The sequence below is a fragment of the Choloepus didactylus genome, chromosome 8 (genome assembly GCF_015220235.1).
Source record: "Choloepus didactylus isolate mChoDid1 chromosome 8, mChoDid1.pri, whole genome shotgun sequence".
Classification (NCBI taxonomy): domain Eukaryota; kingdom Metazoa; phylum Chordata; class Mammalia; order Pilosa; family Megalonychidae; genus Choloepus; species Choloepus didactylus.
Window position 1 is genome coordinate 133,136,514 of NC_051314.1, and position 21,350 is coordinate 133,157,863.

The window sequence follows — 21,350 nt, forward strand, 5'->3', positions numbered from 1 at the left end:
TAGTCTTCCTACCTGTCTTGGTTAATTTTTTAGTGACGTATTAACTCCCTAATCTTTTAAAATCTTTTCTTAAAATTACAAGCAGACTCAAAAGCAGAGAGAATAGTAACAACAAACCCCATGTATTCCTCACTCAGCTTCAACCATTATCAATACAATGGCTCTCCTTTTTTCATCTGTTCCCCTACACACTTTACACTCTCCCCAAAATTATTATTTTTTAAACATTTTTTATTGTGAAATATACATGTACAGAAAAGTGAAAATTTCAAAATACAGTTTAACATATAGTTAAAGAGCAAATTGCAAAGTATAGTGTTGGTTACAGTTCTACAGTTTCAGGTATTTCCTTCTGGCTGTTCTAATACACTAGCAACTAAAAAGAAATATCTATATAATGAGTCAGTAGTTATAATCATTTGTTGAATCCTAACTTCTCTGTTACAACTCCTCCCTCTCATTTGATCATTTTCTTAGTCTTCAGTGATATTTGGGCAATGACCATTCTCACTTCTTCATGTTGAAAAGGGGTGTGAGCATGATGGGGTAGGAAAATGCAACTGTTTGATGTTCTGGGAGAGACTGGTAACTCTAAGTTTCAGGGCTTGTTTGGCATAGGAAAAATCTGGAGGTATTAAGTTTCTGGAAATTAAACTTACCAAGTAAAACTTTTATAGAGTCTTAGATTGAGCCCTCTTAGGGTTTTCTGGAATACTGTTCCTCCAGATTATTTTGAAGGAGATCTTAAGACATCCTATCATTGTATTCGTAAGTATATTAGTATTTATTTGCAAGGCTAATATCTGTTTTTTATCCTACCAAAAATACCATTATATACTGAAAAATATTAACAGATATCGCTTAATGTTATCAAAGTCTACTCAGATTTCCCTAATTGTCACATAAGTGTAATTTTTCACCTGGTGTGTTTGAATGGGGATCCAAACAAGGCCCATGCATTGCCTTGAGTTGCTGTGTCTCTTAAGCCTTTCGTTCTTTTTTTTTTTCCTTAATTGAGATATTATGCACATGCATAAAATTCATTTTTCTAAAGTGTACAATTCAGTGGTTTTTAGTATATTCACAAGGTTGTGCAACCATCACTAATTGTAGAACATTTTTATCACTCAAAAAGAAACCCCATACCTAGTAATAGTTACTCCCCATTTCCCCCTCTCCCCCAACCCCTGGCAACAACGAATCTGTTCCTGTGGATTAGCTTATTCTGGACATTTCATATAAATGGAGTCATATAATATGTGGCTTGAGTCTCTTTTAATATGTGGTCTTGCGTGTGCTCACGTGCTCACTCCCTCCCTCTCCCTCTCTCTCTCTCTCACAAGTTATATGTCCTATAGCATTTCCTACCTTCTGGATTTTATTGAGGGCATCCACTCCTAAGGTGTCACTTAACATGCTCCTCTGTATCTGTATTCCCTTTCAATTGATAGGTAGATCTAGAGACTTGATCAGATTAAAGTTTAATCTTTTGGCAAGAGTTCTTCATTGGTGATGTTTTCTATTTCCTGTTGTCTCCCACAGGGTGGCACATAGTGTCTGGTTGACTCTTTTCTGTCTGGTTGCCTCTTACATTGTATTTTTTTTTTTAAATTTAATTTTATTGAGATTGTTCACATACCATACAATTATCCAAAGATCCAAAGTGCATAATCAGTTGCCCATGGTACCATCATACAGCTATGCATCCATCACCACAATTAATTTTTGTTTCCAATTTTTAGAACATTTTCATTAGTCCAGAAATAAAGACAAAAACGACAACTCAATCCCTCCCCTAACCCTAACCAACCCCCCTCCATTATTGGCTCATAGTGTTGGTGTAGTACATTTGTTACTGTTGATGAAAGAATGTTAAAATACAGTTAACTGTAGGTACATAGTTTGCAATAGGTATATATTTTTTCCTATATGCCTCTCTATTAAGTTCTAGTTATAGTGTCATACATTTGTTCTAGTTTGTGAGAGAGATTTCTAATATTTGTACAGTTAATCACAGACATTGTCCACCACAAGATTGACTGTTTTATACATTCCCATCTTTTAGCCTCCAACTTTCCTTCTGGTGACATTTGTGACTCTAAGCTTCCCCTTTCCACCACATTCACACACTTCAGCAGTGTTAGTTATTCTCACAATAATGTGCTACCGTCACCTCTGTCCACTTCCAAACACTTAGATTCAACCTAGTTGAACATTCTGCTCATGATAAGCAACTGCTCCCCATTCTTTAGCCTCATTCTATATCCTGATAACTTATATTTCAAGTCTGTGTGTTTACATATTATAATTAGTTCATATCAGTGAGACCATGCAATATTTGTTCTTATGTGCCTGACTTATTTCACTCAATGTAGTGCCCTCAAGGTTTCTTCATCAACTTTTTTTTTCAGATGGTTTTGTTCACCCACTGTACTTTCCATCCTAAGTAAACAATCAATGGTTCCCTGTATAGTTACATATTTATATATTCACCACCATCACCACTATCTATATAAGGACGTCTGTGCCAGTTTGAATGTATTATGTCCCCCCATTATGTATTATGTACGCCATTATCTTTGATGTAATCTTGTGTGGGCAGACCTATCAGTGTTGATTAGATTGTAATTCTTTGAGTGTTTCTGTGGAGGTACGCCCCACCCAGCTGTGGGTGATGACTCTGATTGGATAATTTCCATGGAGGTGTTGCTCCACCCATTCAGGGTGAGTCTAAATTAAGTCACTGGAGCCGTATAAATGAGCTGATGGACAGGGGGAATTCAGTGCAGCTGCAGCTGTGAGTGACGTTTTGAAGAGGAGCTACAGCCAAGAGAGACACTTTGAAGAAAGCACAGGAGCTACAGATGAGAGACAGTTTGAAGATGGCCATTGAAAGCAGACTCGTGCTCCAGAGAAGCTGAGAGAGGACAAATATCCCAAATGCAACTAAGAGTGACATATTTGAGGAACTGCAGCCTAGAGAGGAACATCCTGGGAGAAAACCATTTTGAAACCAGAACTTTGGAGCAGACGCCAGCCACGTGCTTTCCCAGTTTACAGAGGTTTTCTGGACACCATTGGCCATCCTCCAGTGAAGGTACCCGATTGTTGATGTGTTACCTTGGACACTTTATGGCCTTAAGACTGTAACTGTGTAACCAAATAAACCCCCTTTTATAAAAGCCAATCCATCTCTGGTGTTTTGCGTTCTGGCAGCATTAGCAAATGAGAACAACATCTAATTCTTCCACAAAGAAAGAGGAAGAATGAAAGAAAGAAAAGAAAAAACATGACAGCTAAAAAGCAACAAAAGGAAAGATAGAATTAAACTAAAGTAGAAATAAGAGTCAGACAAGATCACCAATGCCAGGTGTCCCATACCCCTCCCTTACGTCCCCCTCTTTTAGGCATTTAGCTTTGATGTATTGCCTTGTTACGTTAAAGGAAGCACAATACAAACTTTCTGTTAACTACAGTCTCTAGTTTGCATTGATTGTATTTTTTCCCCAATACCACCCTATTTTTAACACCTTGCAAGGTTAACATTCATTTGTTCTCCCTCTTGCAAAAACATATTTGTGCATTTTATCACAATTGTTGAGCACTCTAGGTTTTATTGAGTTATACAGTCCCAGTCTTTATCTTCCCTCTTTCCTTCTGGTGTCTCACATGCTCCTAACCTTCCTCTTTCAACCATACTCAGAGTCATCTCTGTTCATTGTACTTACATTGCTGTGCTAGTATCACCCAAATTGTGCTCCAGACCTCTCACTCCTGTCTTCCTGTCTGTGGTGTTCCCTTAAGTATTTCCTGTGGAGCAGGTATCTTGTTCACAAACTCTCTCATTGTCTGTCTGTCAGAGGCTATTTTAAACTTTCCCTCATATTTGAAGGACAGTTTTGCTGGATATTGGAATCTTGGTTGGCAGTTTTTCTCTTTCAGTATCTTGCTTCCATGGTTTCTGCTGAGAAATCTGCACATAGTCTTATCTAGCTTCCCTTGTATGTGATGGATTGCTTTTCTCTTGCTGCTTTCAGGATTCTCTCTTTGTCTTTGACACTGGATAATCTCATTATTAAGTGTCTTGGCGTAGGCCTATTCAGATCAGTTCTGTTTAGGGTACACTACGCTTCTTGGATCTGTAATTTTATGTCTTTCATAAGAGGTGGGAAATTTTCATTGATTATTTCCTCTATTATTGTTTTTGCCCTTTTTCCCTTCTCTTCTCCTTCTGGACGCCCATGGCACATACGTTCGTGCATTTAATGTTATCCTTCAATTCCCTGAGACATTGCTCATATTTTTCCATTCTTTTCCCTATCTGTTCTTTTGTGTGTAGGATTTCAGGTGTCTTGTTCTGCAGTTCCTGAATGTTCTTCTGCCTCTTGAGATCTGCTGTTGTATGTGTCCATTGTGTTTTTCATCTCTTGTGTTGTGCCTTTCATTTCCATAGATTCTGCCAGTTGTTTTTTTGAACTTTCAATTTCTACCTTATGTTCACCCAGTGTTTTCTTCATAGCCTTTGCCTCTTTTGTTATATCTTCCCTGAACTCATTGATTTGTTTTTTTTATTTCATTTAGCATATTTCTTTGAAAATCTTTAATAGGTTGTTTCATTAAAGTGAAACCATATCTCAGCTGTATCTTGATTGAGGTATAAGTTTGTTCCTTTGACTGGGCCATATCTTCATTTTTCATAATATAGATTGTAGTTTTCTGTTGTCTAGGCATCTGGTTTCCTTGGTTACCCCGGCCAGATTTTCCCAGACCAGAACAGGTTCGGGTCTCAGAATGGGGCTATATTCAGGGTGTATCTTAGAGGAATGACAGACTTTCTTGTGAGGTATCTAGCCGCTGTGCTTTTCCTAACCTGCCCAGCAGGTGGCGCCTGTCAGCGTGTCATTCCCAACTGGTGTAAGGAGATGGGCCTCTTTAGTTTCTATTGTGGCTGTTTCCCCCCAGGCTCTGGAGTCTGGTTCTGAAGGGAAAGCTGGGCCCCACCTCCTTACTCTTAGAGAAGATAAACCCCCTCAGGAGTTTTCATCTGCATTTGAATCATTGTCTCTCTGACTCTGTTCAGTCTTCTCCCCTGTCTGGGTCAGAGTGCTGGGAACTGAAAATGGCTGTGACTCTCTCTTCTGAGTTCCTCAGGTTGAGAGAGAGAAAAAGGGACAGAAAGCCCCCTTTTGGGACCAGTACATGGCCCGCCAGATTCACTCGTCAGCCAGAGGTAACACCTGGTCTTCTGGGCTCCCCCTCCCAGGTCAGATGAGTCTTCTCTCTCTCTCTCTCTCTCTCTCTCTCTCTCTCTCTTTTTTTTTTTTTTTAAGATCAGTCGTCACTAAAAGCCTCTGCCTGCTTGTTGGGGGTTTGTAGCTTGTATTCAGCAGTCCACATTTGTTAATTAAAACCCCAGTTGGAGCTCAGCTGAGCTATATTTGCTGGCTGGGAGAGTGCTGCTAGTTTCTAGCACAGCCTGCCATAGGGGAGGGGCTCTCAGCGTGGTTCAGCAGCTTTTACTTACAGATTTTATGCTGCGGTCTCAGGCATTCCTCCCAGTCCAGATTGGTGTACAATGTGTGGACAGTCACAGTTGTCTCCCAGCAGTTATTCCAAATTATTTACTAGTCGTTCCTGGTTGTTTATTAGTTGATCCAAGGGACTAACTAAATTCCGCTCCTGTCTATGGCGCCATCTTGCCCCTTCCCCCTCTTACATTGTATCTTGAAGCAGGCAGGTCAAAGACATTATTCAAACCTAATCAATGAATTAGGTACTGTTCCAGTTTGCTAATGCTGCTGGACTGCAATACATGAGAAATGGATTGGCTTTTATAAAGGGGGTTTATTTGGTTACAAAGTTACAATCTTAAGCCCATACAGTGTCCAAGGCAACAGGATACCTTCATTGAAGGATGGCGGATGGCATGCATAAACCTCTGTTAGCTGGGAAGGCATGTGGCTGGCGTCTACTGGCTCCCAGATTGCGTTTCTAAATGGCATTCTCCAAAATGTCAGTGTAAGCTTCCAACGGCTGTCTTCAAAATATGACTCTCAGCTGCAACTTCTCTCTCAGCTCCTGTGTTCTTCAAAGTGTCCCTCTTGGCTGTAGTAAGCTCGCTCCTTCTGTCTGAGCTTATATAGTGCTCTAGCAAATTAATCAAGGCCCAGGCTGTATGGGCAGGGCCACACTTCCATGGAAATTATCTAATCAGAGTTTTCACCTACAGTTGGGTGGGTTGTATCTCCATGGAAACACTCAAAGACTTCCAAAATCTAATCAACACTAATACAACTGGCCCCACAAGATTGCATCAAAGATAACGGCATTTGGGGGGACATAATACTTTCAAACTGGCACAGGTACTGATAATGTGGGATGTGACATTTACTAGAATTGTTAAGGCACAGAAGGGTAAAGTAGGAGACTGGGCAAAACTATGTAATTTTTCATCACCAATATCCATTTGTGATGAACATCTGAGGGTCTGGAAGGGACCCTCAGAGATACAGATTACTTTACTTCATTTTTATACCAGACAAGCTCATGTAGTATTTAATAAAAGGATAAAGTTATGTAATTTTACTAAGCCCAACCTTTTGGAGGAAGGAGGCCACAAGCTGCATATGAGACAATGTTGGGATTAAATAAGTATGTAAATAAAGGCAAGGCAGTGGAGGTAATTCCTTTTGATGGTTCAAAATATCTTAGCATTCTATGACAAAAGCTACTGAAGAAAAACATAATTTCTATGTACTGTAGGGATTATTGTTATCCAGTAAGGAAATAACTTAGAGAAAGAAATTCAAATGGAAAGATTAGTGGTTAATTTTTAGACCTGGGATTATGAATAGTGGGACCTTGCTTGGAAATCCAGTTTTGTTTTAACATTAAAAAAAATTAATATTGGAGGGGGGTAGTATAAAAGGAAATAACACATGTACAGATGATATCAAATTTTTGTGAGTAGCATAATGTCAAGCGGTTGGAGATCTATTGTAGAATTAAACATGAAGCTTCATGTGTGGGCACAAAAATTAGAGGGCAAGTGAGTTTAACTATTCAAAGAGAAATAATTTATATATATATATATATATATATATCTCAATTGTATTTTTTTATTTCCCAATTTATTTTGAAAACAACTTTTTCTGATATATATCCTAATGAATTTGAAATTACAGTTATCTCACACAGAAATTACCTATATTCTCCTATAAATGAAACAGTGATAAAAGAACACTTAACATATTATTTAAGGACTTCAGTGTAACAGAATTCTCTTTCCAGCTTTTTAAACTAGTTTTTTCCCTTCTAAGCCAATATGTAATATTTCACAGTTGGGTTCTATGCACATATAAAACAGACACATTTGTCAAAGTGAGCATAAGATGAAACAGCATACAGTGTCCTTTTTGGATATAAATTTTCAGAGCAAGATCTTCTAAATGGGAGCAAAAAACTGACTTCCTCATGAAATAAACTAGATAAATAAAAATTAAGAATAATGCTAAAGATTTATTCTATAAATCATTCTCTTTCCTTTCCTTCTGACATACTGTTGTTCACTCTGGGTATGTGTGAATCAAAATACTTTCAATCAAGGTCATGAACTCCTATGACTAGGGATATCCAATTCAATAAAAGGTCCTGGGGTAAAAAGAGAGGTAGTGTAGATGAATAGGGGACATTTGTCCATCAAGTTATACATATCGACTTAATAAAGAAGTAGATTATTTAAAAAGAGAAATAATCTTAACTGTACTTACAAGATAGTGCCTCCAAATCATCTTACAAGTCCGTGAAGATAGACTGTCAAATAGGTAAAATAGTTGAGCCTGGTACAGATGAAGGGGAAAAAGGAATCATTTTACATCCTATGAATCAGTCACCAAAAAGAGTATTATTAGCCACATAGAAAATGTTAGTCCTCCTGTGAAAAGAAGTCTAAATTTCTGTGATCTCAGGAAAGATATTGTTGGGATGGTACAAATCCAAAAAGGATAGCCTAATGATCAGAGCAATGGAGGAGTTGCCATATGAAGGACAGACTAATAGATTAGTGGTTTGTAGCCTGAAAGTACAAGTAAATGAGAGGGAATATGATTAAGGACTCAAGAGAGGAGTGAAAGAGGATTGCAGATTTATTGCTAGTTTGTTATATGCTGTAATTAGGTAGTTATCTTTTGACACATGAAAAGAGATAAATTTGGAACTTTTTTTTTTTTCAACTTTGTATTTCGAAATCCTTTCAAACTTGCAGGACAGTTACAGAAGTAATACAAATCCCATATAGAGAACTCCGGTATACCGCTACCCATTCAAGATACCAAGATCCGCCAATTTTAACATTTTTGCCACGTTTACCATATCGTTCTATCCATCTGTCAATCCATTTTCTGAACGCTTGATTGTACATTGTATCTATCATACTCCTTGAACACTTAATACTGCCATGTAAATTTCCTAAAAACAAGGATATTCACTTATATAATGACTTTAAGTGTAGTTATCAAGCTCAAGAAATTTAACACTGATATAAAGCTTACAGTCTATATTCTAATTTTTTCAGATGTTGCGATAATATCCCTTTGAGCTGTTTCTTCTCCCTTTCTCGGTCCCACCCAGGATCATGTATTGCATTTAATTGTCATTGTCTCTTCAGTTGCTCTTTGTCTTCTTTTTAATTATGGGAACATATTATATACAACATAAACTTTCCCATCTAAACTATTCACAAGCATACCATTCACTGGGATTAATCTCATTCACAATATTGTGGTACTGTCACCACCTCCATTACTAAAACTTTCCCATCTCCCCACATAGAAACCCTATACCCATTATGCATTAACTCTCCATTCCCTGTCCATGTGCCTGGCAACCTGTATGTTACTTTCTGCCTCTGTGAGCTTGCATATTGTCCACTATTTTCTTTGTAGTTACCATGATGCTTAAATTTAACATCCTAAACCTGTAATAATCTCATTTGCTTTGATATCAACTTAATTTCAGTAGTATATATGAGCTATATTCCTATACCCCTCCATCCCCTGACCTTTATGTAGTTCTTGTTACACATTACATGTTTATACATTGAGTCCGAAACATCTGATTTATCATTACATTTTATGCATTTGCTTTTAGATCCCATAGGAAATAAAACATGGAGTTACAAACCAAAAATACAATAGTGCTAACACTTATATTTACCTAGGTCATTCCTCTCACTGGAGATCTTTATTTCTTCATTGTCCTTTCCTTTCAACCTGAAGAACTCACTTCAGCATCTCTCTTAGGGCTAGTGTAGCAGTGATGAGCTGCCTCAACTTTTTTCATCTGGGAATGTCTTAATCTCCCTCATTTTTGAAAGATAGTTCTGCTGATTATAGAATTCTCAGTTGGCATTTTTTTGTTTTCAGCACTTTAAATATGTCTTCCCACCTCCTTGTTGCCTCCATAGTTTCCAGTGAGAAATTGGCTTTATTCTTATTGAGGCTCCCCAGTATGTGACACATTGCTTATCTCTTGTAGTTTTCAGAATTCTGTCTTTATCTTTGGTGTTTGATGTTTTCAGTATAAAATGCTGTGGCATGGGTCTGTTTGGGTTTATCCTGTTTGGAGTTCATTGAGTGTCTAGGATATGTATAATTACGTCTTTCATTAAATTTGAGAAAATTTCAGCCATTATTTCTTTGAATGGTCTGGAATTCCTACGATGCATGTATCATTACACTTGATGATGTCCTGCAGGTTCTTTAAGCCTTGTTCACTTTTCTTCCTTCTTTCTTCTTTCTCCTCCTCAGACTGGATGATTTCAATTGTTTTATCTCCGGCTTCTGATTCTTTATCCTGCCAGGTTCAATTTGCTGTTGAACTCCTCTAGGGAATTTTGAATTTCTGTTACTGTGGTCTTCAGCTCTGTTTGGTTCCTTTTCATAATTTCCATCTATCTATTGATACTCTCCTTGTGTTCCTGTATCATTTTCCTGATTTCCTTTAGTTCTTTGTCCAGGTTTTCCTTTAACTCTTTGCCATATTTTGGCCCTAACTCCCCTCTCCTCCCATTTCTTCTTTCCCTTCCCTCTCCCCTTCCCCTCCCCCTCTTCCCTCTCTCCTCATTGATAATTTCTAATGCTTTAATCTCTTCCTTTGGCTGGGGCATTTCTTCCTGTTTCTTTGTATGTTCTTTAATCTTTTGTGGAAACATGGATATTTTGATACCTTATTATGTTGTCACTGAAATTTAGACTCTGAGGGGTCTGTTCCTTAAACTTGTATCCAGCTTGTATTGTGACAGAACTTTCCTTGAATGCCAGGAGGTTAAAAAAAAGTAAAGGGAAAGAGAAGACACCTTTCCCAATGTTTTCAGATGGAACTGTGCAAGTGCTGTCCTTCAGGGTTTATCCATACATTGAGTTTGGAGAGTAGTTCCAGGCTAAAACCTAGGGATTCCCTGGTCATGGGCATACGAATGTATGGAAGAGTCCCCATTTGTACGGTTCCCAGTGTCCCCTCTTTCCTAAGGAACAGTTTCCTCCTGGTCCTGGGCACTGCACTGTATGTCTCCCACTCTCCAGTTCCTTGCCCCAGGCAGCTACTTGACTGCTCTCACAGTTAGTATAGGAGAGCTCAGTGAGCCGCCTTTTACACGCACTGTTAAGTTCTGAGATGGCAAGTCCCTCAGGCCACCATCAGACAGATTGGGCCAGACATCCATGCTCCTAATCTGTGCCCAAGGATTACTCTGCTCCCTCTGGAACCAGGACCAGGGATCTGAACAGAGAGCTCAGGCCAGTTCTATGCCAAGCCAGTGTAGAGTGGGGACAAGGCCAGGTAGTGCGCTATGAGATCCTACCTCTTTTAAGCCAGTGCACCATGAGATCCTACCTCTTTTAAGAAGTCTTCTGCTTGATTCAGCACTTAACCCTGTTACTGAGTCATTTAACTGTTTTCTGGAGCTTTGAGAAAGATGTTTTCTGCCATTTCTTGCTGGTTGTTCAAAGCTTCTGTAGGGAGACAGATCCTGGAAGTGTCTCACTCTGCCATCTTGATCTGGGCAAGGTTGTTCTTTTTTTAATAGGATGAAGCTTTTGTGTGATATGTTATTATTTATAGCCTTACACTCGTCCATTAGTGTTAAGAAGGGGTTTCTTTATATTTTTGGCTAGAGTTCTTTTAGAATGTTAAAAAATGGATGTGTGTGTTTGCTGCATTCTTTCTTTCCGACTTTAATATAGAGCCCTTGGGGCTGTGTTTACTTAAAAGCCAAAGAATATTAATATGAAATAATAAATTCATTGTCTTCTCTGATTGTCCTCTTCTGCAGAAATATTTTTTCATTCCTCAGTTATTACCTTGGCAATCCAGTAACAAGGAACTGAAATTGGTTTCATTTCCTTTTGCATTCTTTTCCCAGTCATGTGAGGACCTCTTGATGTTTTAGACCAAAGAGATTGCATGCAGATGGTTAACTAAAAATACTTCGTTCTTTTCAATGTGCAAATTCTTTTTTTTGTTTTTTTTTTTTAGGAAGACAATGGACTCTGGTTAGTTTCTGTCATAAATTTTGATGACTTTTTCATATTGCGCCACAGGGTTATTAGATATAAATAATAAGACCTCTTTTATTATTCGTTTTTAATGACTTATGTGATAGTTCATAATTTTTAAAAGTATTTTCAAATGATTATAAAAGCATATAGTACAACATGCAAAAAGTATAGAAAGATATACATTGAAAAGTAAATTTATCTCTTTCCTTTGTCACTAGTCACCTAGTTGCCTTCCTCTTGGGCAACCACTGTTACCAAGTTTCTTGCGCCTGTTTCCAGAGATAACTGTAGAATTATACAAATGTATTTGTGTATAAGAGTACCTGTTTCCTCATATCCATGCCAACAGTGTACTACCTTTGATAATCTGGTGATGAAAAATAGTATCTCAGTTTTGTTTTTGTTTACATTTCTCTTATTTTAAATGAGGGGAAACATTTTTATATGTGTAGGAGCCATTTGTATTTCCTTTTCTGTGAACTATCTGTTTTTATTCTTTGTCCATTTTTCTGTTGATGTTTACTTTTACTGATTCATAGAAGCTTTTCATATTCATGTTTCCACAAAGGGTCTTGTGTTTTTGTGTTTTTTTTTTTAAGATAAAATTATACAATAAATAGAATTTGGTGAGCACCAAGTAGAGATTTAGAAGTACGTGGTTAAATTAAGTGGTTTACCTTTAAGATTCTTAAAATCCAGTTTAAAATTATCTTATCAGCTTTTAAAGTTGATATTTTATATTTTAAAAATATGAATTGTATTTCCTAATTTAAAGCTTCTATGTTTTAATTAGTTAAAATAATATTTTAAATATATTGACTTGTAAAAACAACAAAACTCTGAAGAAAATACAGGAGTAAACTTTTGTGACCTTGGGTTAGCCAGTAGTTTCTTTGATACGACACCAAAGGACAACCGTCAAATGAAAGAAATACATTCGACTTCATCAAAATTTAAAACCTTTTATTTCAAAGGACACCATAAAGAAAGTAAAAAGATAACCCACAAAATAGGAGAAAATATTTGCAAATAATACATCTGATAAGGGATTTATATACAGAATCTATTATGAAGTCCTATAACACAACAATAAAAACACATACTAACCTAGATTTGAATCCCATTTCTGCTAATTATCAAATGGATAATGTTAGTCAAATTAACTTAATCTTCCTGAACCTTAGTTCCCTCATCTGTAAAAGGGAAGTAAAGATTCATTATAGAATTATGTAATATAAATGTGGTAACATGGGTAAAGTGTCCTTTTACATAAATATTCTGTAAATGGTGGTGATTGTAATCGTTAATATTTTAATGACTTGCTAGTTATATGATACTTTTCAAAGAAATTGATTAACAAAGCTTTCTTTAAACTTTAAGTTTAAATATATATTTTTCAATTTCTTTAAGTGGGAAACAATTTCTGGGAATTAAAATTGACCTATGAGCTCATGAGAAAATGCCAGTATTTTAAAGAGTGACAGGACAATTTTTGTTTTGATAAAATACTGATATATAATTTCTTAACTACTTTCCAGGTTGTTTTGATGCCAACTTCCATCTTCCCCCAAAATAATAATATTTAAAGAAAAGGTCAGAGCGGTATTGGCATGCTAAATTAGGGGTGGTTAAAATATGAAAATGTTCATTTCTGTCATGAAACTAGAGCTGTGGAATGTATCTATGTGTATGAACTTGGTGGAATGGTTCATCTAGATTAGGTACTAGCAAATAGAACAAGTTTCCACTGTCAAACCGTAAGGGCCTTTGAACTAAGGTTCAACTAACTAAGCTGTTAGAATATCTTTAGTTGAAATAAGTAACAGTCACATTGGGAAAGGTGGGTAGAAATTTAGTTCCTTCTGTGCAAATCAGAAAACTGCTTTTAGTTTCAGTTTTGTTAGCTGAGGCAAGTCTTTTTTTAACCTTGTAGAGCCTTATTTCTTAATCTCTGTGGAACGGGTAAAAGTGTATCTATCTAGTTATCTAATAGTATTAAAATACAATCCAGGTAGATGATCATGTGGAAGCAACTTGAAAAATAGTGAAACTCAATAAATACTGTAGAAAATGCCTTATTGAATAGATCTAGGAGCTGACCTATTCTGGATTAACCTTTATGGAGTGATGTGTTATTTTTTTTTCAGAGAAGTTGTAGGTTTTTAGAAAAATCATGCATAAAATACTGAGTTCCCATATGCTACCCTTTATGGAGTTATTATTAACACCCTTTATGGAGTTTTGCTATCTCAGTTCCAGAAAAACACTAGTCCAAAAATGAGATGTGTTATCAGCAAGCTCCCTGGGACATGACTTGTATCTTTTACTCATTAGGTACCATAATGATAAATGGTATAGACCATGTTAAACTTGTTTTAATTAATATTTTGAGAAAAATCAATATTCCTAATATTCATGCTTAGAAAGCTGTATTTTCATAATACTCAACTAGGAAGCTCATAGTTTGGTTAGTTGAATTGTCATGTAAGCAATACTATAACCCTCTAATTACTGTTTTATTTTTTATATCTCCTAATAATAAACTCTGGTATTCCTCATTGTTTACATCAAGAAAGATCATGGATTTTCAAGTTACATCTGGTTTTGTATTCTATTTTGCTGCTTATTGGAACCTCAATTCCTCATGTAAAGACAGGGTTAATAATAATACCTTTTATCATAGGATAAAAGATTGTGTTAAGAGATTGTGTCTTAATGTAATTCAGAGTACCTGGTGTGTAATAAGAACTCAGTTATTTTCATATATATAAATATATGTATTATATTTTCATATAATAGTTATTTCTACCACTATGTTGATAAACTGACATATAATATTCAGAAAAATCCTCTTGGGGTTAGTGTTTTATTGACTTTATTGCAAGAAAATGAAAATACATGATGCAGCTGGTTATAATTTTCCAGTAACTGAATTTATAAAATGAATGATAAAATTTTCTGTTTTTCTTTTTCTCTCTTCTTTGCATTGAAGATTTTGGTGCCTCTGGTTTTGCTACAACAAATGCTTTTGGAGTTGACAAGACGTGGTCAAGAACCCTTGAGTGCACTACTGCAGTTTGGCATAACATATCTGGAAGACTATGCAGCAGAGTACATCATTCAGCAAGGTGGATGGGTATGAGCTGCTACTTATTTATTTTTAATCTTTTCCTAAAAGAAAAACTGAATAACAGTCAATGGAAAGGCTGTTCATACAAAGTTAATATAAATTTGTATGTGGTATTTTTAAAAAGTTCTTACATACATTTCGTACATACAAAAAATATGTAACTGACCAAGGGATGAGGAGTAATAAAATGAAAGCCTTTGTATCTATTGGCCCAGTCCAAAGAAAGAACATAGCCAACAACTGTTGAATCTCCTTATTGTTTTGAGATTCATTTAGGTCATTATTTCTCAACCTTTTTATCATTATCACTTCCCTGAAGAGTATTTTTAGACTTTTTTTTTAATTAAGTATCTCCTTCCTCCCCCCAAGAAATTTCTTTTTTTTTACTTTTTTTATTGTGAAATATAACATATACAGAAAAGTGATAACTTTCAAAGTACAATTTAACAGGTATTTATAAAGCAAATTTCAAAGAATGTTCTGGGTTACAGTTCCACAGTTTCACTTATTTCCTTATTGTGAAATATATATACAGAAATGTGATAATTTTCAAAGTGTATTTAACAAGTAGCTATAGAGCAAATTTCAAAGCATGATATATGTTACTCTTCCACCATGTCTGTTATTTCCTTCTAGCTATTCTTGTACCCTAGAAATTAAAAAAATATATATATTTATATGAAGATTCAGTATTTGTAATCCCTCATTAAATCCCGTCCTGTCAGTTGCTACTCTTCTCTCTCGTTTGATTGCTGTCTCAATTTTCAGGGATATCTGGGCAGTGACCACCCTAACTTGTTCATATTGAAAAGGGGTGTCAACATTATGGGGAAGGGGGTACACCTGGTTGATGTTCTTGGAGAGGCTGCCACCTGTGGACTTATCTCGCATGGGAAGACTCTGGTGGATTTAAATTTCTGAAAAGTAAACTTAGTGAATGAAACTTCTATAGAGTCTCAGATAGGGACCTAGGTATTTAGTATTTTCCAGACTACTGTTGGTCAGGACTTGGCATACTGTGGGCATTTGGAATATCTATTTGGAGCTTGCGTAAGAGTAACCTCCAGGATAGTCTCTTGACTCTATTTGAAATCTCTTCACCACGGAAACCTTATTTTGTTACCTTTCTTTTCCCCCTTTTGGTCAAAAAGGCATTCTCAATCCCTCGATGCCTGGGCCAGGCTCATTCCTGGGAATTGTGTCCCATGTCGCCGGGGAGATTCACTCCCCTGGGTGGGAGTCATGTCCCATGTAGGTCCCTCCATAAAATTTTTAATACTACAGATATAATATAAATCTGTCTATGCATTGTGTCCCTTTGCAGACCCCAAACGATTGTAATGTCTAAGATACTTCAGACACACCCCGAACCAATTTTCAACCCTGATATCATCTCCATTGAAATTATATGATATAGGTTGATGTGTTGACTTTACCAACTTTTTGCTATTACAAAAGTTGCTGTTAAGAACATTGTTATACATATTTGGAAGAATTTTTTAAGGTTTATATGTGGAAGTAGAATTTCTCAGTCCTGGAGTATAGACATGTTCTAATTCACAGGAAAATTCCAAAGTGTTTTCCCAAGTGGTTTTCTAATTTACACCAGCTTTTGCTAATGTTGTTTTTCTGTTCCAGGACCTAACCCAGTATAGAACATTGCATTTAGAGAATTACTGCTTTTTCACTAATCCTGGGTATAAAATTATCATTTAATTTACATTTCTTTGAGCACTAAGGATCTTGAACATCTTTTCATGTTTATGAGCCATTTGTGTTTCTTGTATGCAATACCTTGGGTTCTTGTCATTTGCCCCCTTCTTTATCGAATTATTTCTTTGTAGTTCTTCCTTTATATTTTAGATAGTAGTCCTTTATTAGTTATATATTGTAAATATATCCTCCAAGTTTGTGGCTTATGTTTTTACTTTTTAGAGTGTCTTTAATCAGAATTATAAATTTTCACATAGTTTAATGAATGTATCTTTCTTTTTTTTTTACACAATTTATGCCTTTTGCTTTTTATTTAAGAAAGCCTTTATTATCCCAAACTCATAAAGATGTTCTCTTATGTTACTTTCTAAAGGTTTTATAATATTGCTTTTTATATTTAATCTATCTGGAATTTTTTATATGATTTGAGGGTAGGGATCTAGTTTTGTTTCATACAGATTAGCAGTTTTCGCAGTACCGTTTATTGATTAGTCACTCCTTATCTGACCAATATGGCACAATCTGTCATAATTCAAGTTTCCATATGTATATGCGTTTATCTGACACTTGAATTATTTAGAAATGCATTTTTAAATTTCCAAATATTTAGGAGTTTTAAAATTGTTTTGTTATTGCGTTATAATTTAATTGCATTTGCATCAGAAAGCATGGTCATCGTGGTACTGAATCCCTGAAATGTATTGAAACTTGATTTATGGCCTAATACATAGTCAATTTTAAAAATAGGTCTATTTCATGTGTGCTTTGTAAGAATGGATATTCTCTAATTGTTGCAGAGTTCTGTGTGTCGAGTCAACCAGTCTTGTTAATTATGTGAGTTAAATCTTTTATATAATTATCAGTCTTTTGTCTAGTTGACCTTTCGTTTACTGAGAGAGGTGTGCTGGAATTTGCTACTATGGGGGTGGATTTTCAGTTTTGTCAATTTGTGGTTTATGTATTTTCAGGATTTTTGTTAGAAGTTAAAATTTTCGTTCTTTTGATTTGAACCTTTTTCTTTATAATGTTTTTTGTCTTGAAGTCTTTTTTTTTCTGATATTTATATATCCAACCCAGCATTTCCTTCTGTTTCTTATTTCATCCTTTTCCTTCAGCATTACTCATACCAAGCAGTTATTCATCATTCAACAATTTATTCAGTACCTACTGTGTGCTGTACTTTGTTCTAGAATTCTGAGTAGACAACTATGAACAAACTGAGGAGATCCTTGATCCAGTGGAATTTACATTCTAAGGAGGGACACAGGCCAATAAATAATTGTGATGCATAGTATGACATGTTGATGTATGCTATAAAGAATACAGCAGGGAAGGCACATACAATGTAGGAGTTGAAGCTTTTATTATGGTAGTTAGGGATAGTTACTGAGAAAAATTGCCTTCTTTTCTTTATATATTGTAAAATGTACATGACTTAGAATTTCCCATTTTAACCAATTAACCAGTGTGCAGTTCAGTGGCATTAAGTACATTCACAATATTATGCTATCATCATCACTGTTTTCAGAACTTTTCATCATCTCAAGCAGAAACTCCATACCCATTAAGCAATAATTCCTCATTCCTTTCTTCCCCCAATCCCCTGGTAACCTCTAATCTACTTTCTGTCACTATGGATTTGCCTAGTCAAGATAATCTTACATTAAGTGGAATCATACACTTACCCTTTTGTGTCTGGCTTATTTCTCTTTGCATGTTTTCAAGGTTCATCCATGTTGTAGCATGTCTAAGAACTTCGTTCCTTTTAACATTCAATTCTATGAATATACCACTTTTTGTTTATCCATTAATGGACACTTGGGTTGTTTCCACCTTTTGGCTATCATGGATAATATTTCTGTGAACCCTGGTGTACAAATATCTGTTTCAGTCCTGGCTTTCAGATCTTTCGGGTATATACCTTAGAGTGAAATTGCTGGGTAATATGGTAATTCTATATTTAACTTTTTGAGGACCCACCAAACCATTTTCTATAGCAGCTGCACCATTTTACATTTCCACTGACAATAAAAGAGGGTTATGATTTTCTCAGCTTCCTTGCTGGTACTGTTATTGTGTGTGTGTGTGTGTGTGTGTTTAAATTAGCTATCCTAGTGTGCCTGTGAGCTGGTGCTGTTATTGTGTGTGTGTGTGTGTGTGTGTTTAAATTAGCTATCCTAGTGTGCCTGTGAGCTGGTGCTGTTATTGTGTGTGTGTGTGTGTGTGTGTTTAAATTAGCTATCCTAGTGTGCCTGTGAGGTGGTATCTCATTATGGTTTTAGAAAATGACATTTGAGCAAAGTCTTTGCTTATCTCCCTAGTGCTTATCTCTCTGGTTTCATTTGACCTTAAATAGTTTTCTTCTCTTTCCTTCCCTTTTGGTGCTGCCCTGGGGTTTCTTTCCTTCTTTGAGCCCAGAAATGTGTTTTAAAGCTATATTTGTTGTAATTTACCCAGCATTTAGTGATTTTGTAGTGGGAGCACTTTTCAGAATATGTAGTGCACACTACTGCTTTTTAGCCTCTATGCATGTAAGGTTTGAGTTAAAAAGTGGAAGTTTAATTCATATGTATGCTAATCTGGAACATAATCATTTTAGATGCTTATTGAATGAAATGCTTAAGCATTTAACTTTGGAAAATAAAAGTATTTTAAAACTAGTGTTAAAAATAAGTACTGTGGGAGGAGGGGCAAGATGGTGGCATAGAGAGGAGTGGAAGCTAAGTAGTCCCCCTGGAACAACTACAAAAAACCAGAAACAACTAGTAAATAATCCAGAATAACTGCGGGGGGACAAACGAGACCATCCACTCATCATACACCAACCTGAATTGGGAGGAATGCCTGAGAACACAGCATAAAATCTGTAAGTAAAACCTGCGGAACCAAATCGTGAGACCCCCTCCCCCATAGCCCGAGCTGCAAAGCCTCGTGGTGCCAGAGAGAAGCTCTCTCCCAGCAGCGAATACAGCTCAGCTGAGCTCCAACTGGGGTTTTAAGTAGCGAGTGTGAACTGCTCACTACAGGTACGCAGCCCCAAAAAACAGACAGAGGCTTTGGGTGATGATTGACCTGGGAGAGCTGGAGGGTTGCCTTGGACTGGGTCTGAAGGGGACTATCTGTTTCTTTATTGGCTCAGTGGAGAAAGCCCCAGTCATTTTCAGTTTCCAGGGCTGTGACTCTGGAAAGGGTGGAGACACCACAAGCAGAGAGTGAGACCATTGAAATGCTAATGACCTCCACCTGGGGGCTCTGTCTTCTCTAGGAGGAAAGGGGTGGAGCCTCTTCCATTCAGAACCAGACCCCAGAGTCTGGGGGAACACGGCCATACCTCCTCACACCAGTCAAGAATTATAGGCTAACAGGCGTCACCTGCTGGGCAGAAAAGCACAGTGACCCGAGGCATCAAAGGGTGGAGCAGTTTTCTAAGATACACCCGCAGGGAAATCAGACACTGAATATTTCTTCCCTCTGGGACCTGAGCCTGTTCTGGTCTGGGAAAACCTGATTTGGATAACCAAGGAAACCATGCCTAGACAACAGAAAATTACAACTTACACTAAGAAAAACAAAGTTATGGCCCAGTCAAAGGAACAAACGTACCCTTCAACTGAGATACAGGAATTTAAACAACTAATGCTCAATCAATTCAAAAAGTTTAGAGAAGATATTGCAAAAGAGATAGAGGCTGTAAAGGAAACACTGGGCATGTATACGGCAGAAATCAAAAGTTCAAAAAAACTACTAGTAGAATCTATGGAAATGAAAGGCACAACACAAGAGATGAAAGACGCAATGGAAACATACAACAGCAGATCTCAAGAGGCAGAAGAAAACACTCAGGAACTGGAGAACAAAACACCTGAAAGCCTACACGCAAAGGAGCAGATGGAGAAAAGAATGAAAAAATATGAGCAGCGTCTCCGGAAACTCAAGGATGAAACAAAGTACAATAATGTACGTATCATTGGTGTCCCAGAAGGAGAAGAGAAGGGAAAGGGGGCAGAAGCAATAATAGAGGAAATAATTAATGAAAATTTCCCATCTCTTATGAAAGACATAAAATTACAGATCCAAGAAGCGCAGCGTACTCCAAACAGAAGAGATATGAATAGACCTACGCCAAGACACTTAATAATCAGATTATCAAATGTCAAAGACAAAGAGAGAATCCTGAAAGCAGCAAGAGAAAAGCAATCCATTACATACAAAGGAAGCTTATGTGCGGATCTCTCAGCAGAAACCATGGAGGCAAGAAGGAAGTGGTGTGATACATTTAAGATACTGAAAGAGAAAAACCGCCAACCAAGAATCCTGTATCCAGCAAAGCTGTCCTTCAAATATGAGGGAGAGCTCAAAATATTTTCTGACAAACAGACAATGAGAGACTTTGTGAACAAGATACCTGTCCTACAGGAAATACTAAAGGGAGCACTACAGGGTGATAGAAGACAGGAGTGCATGGTTTGGAACACAATTTTGGGAGATGGTAGCACAACAATGTAAGTACACTGAACAAAGGTAACTATGAATACGGTTGAGAGAGGAAGGTGGGGAGCATGTGAGACACCACAAGAAAGGAGGAAAGATAAAGACTGAGACTGTGTAACTTGGTGAAATCTAGAGTATTCAACAATTGTGATAAAATGTACAAATGTGTTCTTTTACGAGGGAGAACAAGCAAAAGTCAACCTTGCAAGGTGTTAAAAATGGGGAGGCATTGGGGGAGGGATGCAATCAGCATAAACTAGAGACTGTAACTAACAGAATCATTGTATTATGCTTCCTTTAATGTAACAAAGGTGATATACCAAGGTGAATGCAGATAAGAGGGGGGGATAGGGGAGGCATGTTAGACACTTGACGTTGGTGGTATTGTCTGATTCTTTATTCTACTTTGATTTAAGGTTATTTTTCCTTTTGCTGCTTCCTAGCTGTCTTTTTTTTTCCTC

General features: G+C 36.7%; 1 protein-coding gene across 5 annotated transcripts in view; it reads left to right on the forward strand.

The window, feature by feature from the left end:
• The window catches only part of BCL2L13 (BCL2 like 13), a 126,167-nt gene that overhangs the window by 82,465 nt on the left and 22,352 nt on the right, over window positions 1–21,350 (forward strand). For all 5 annotated transcript variants that reach the window (XR_005218554.1, XM_037848022.1, XM_037848017.1 and 2 more), the window contains one exon: window positions 14,548–14,691. Coding sequence is in view for 4 of the 5 variants with exons in the window: in XM_037848022.1 (XP_037703950.1) it covers window positions 14,548–14,691 (144 nt within the window). In the remaining variant the exon portion in view is untranslated. The remainder of the gene's footprint in view (window positions 1–14,547; window positions 14,692–21,350) is intronic.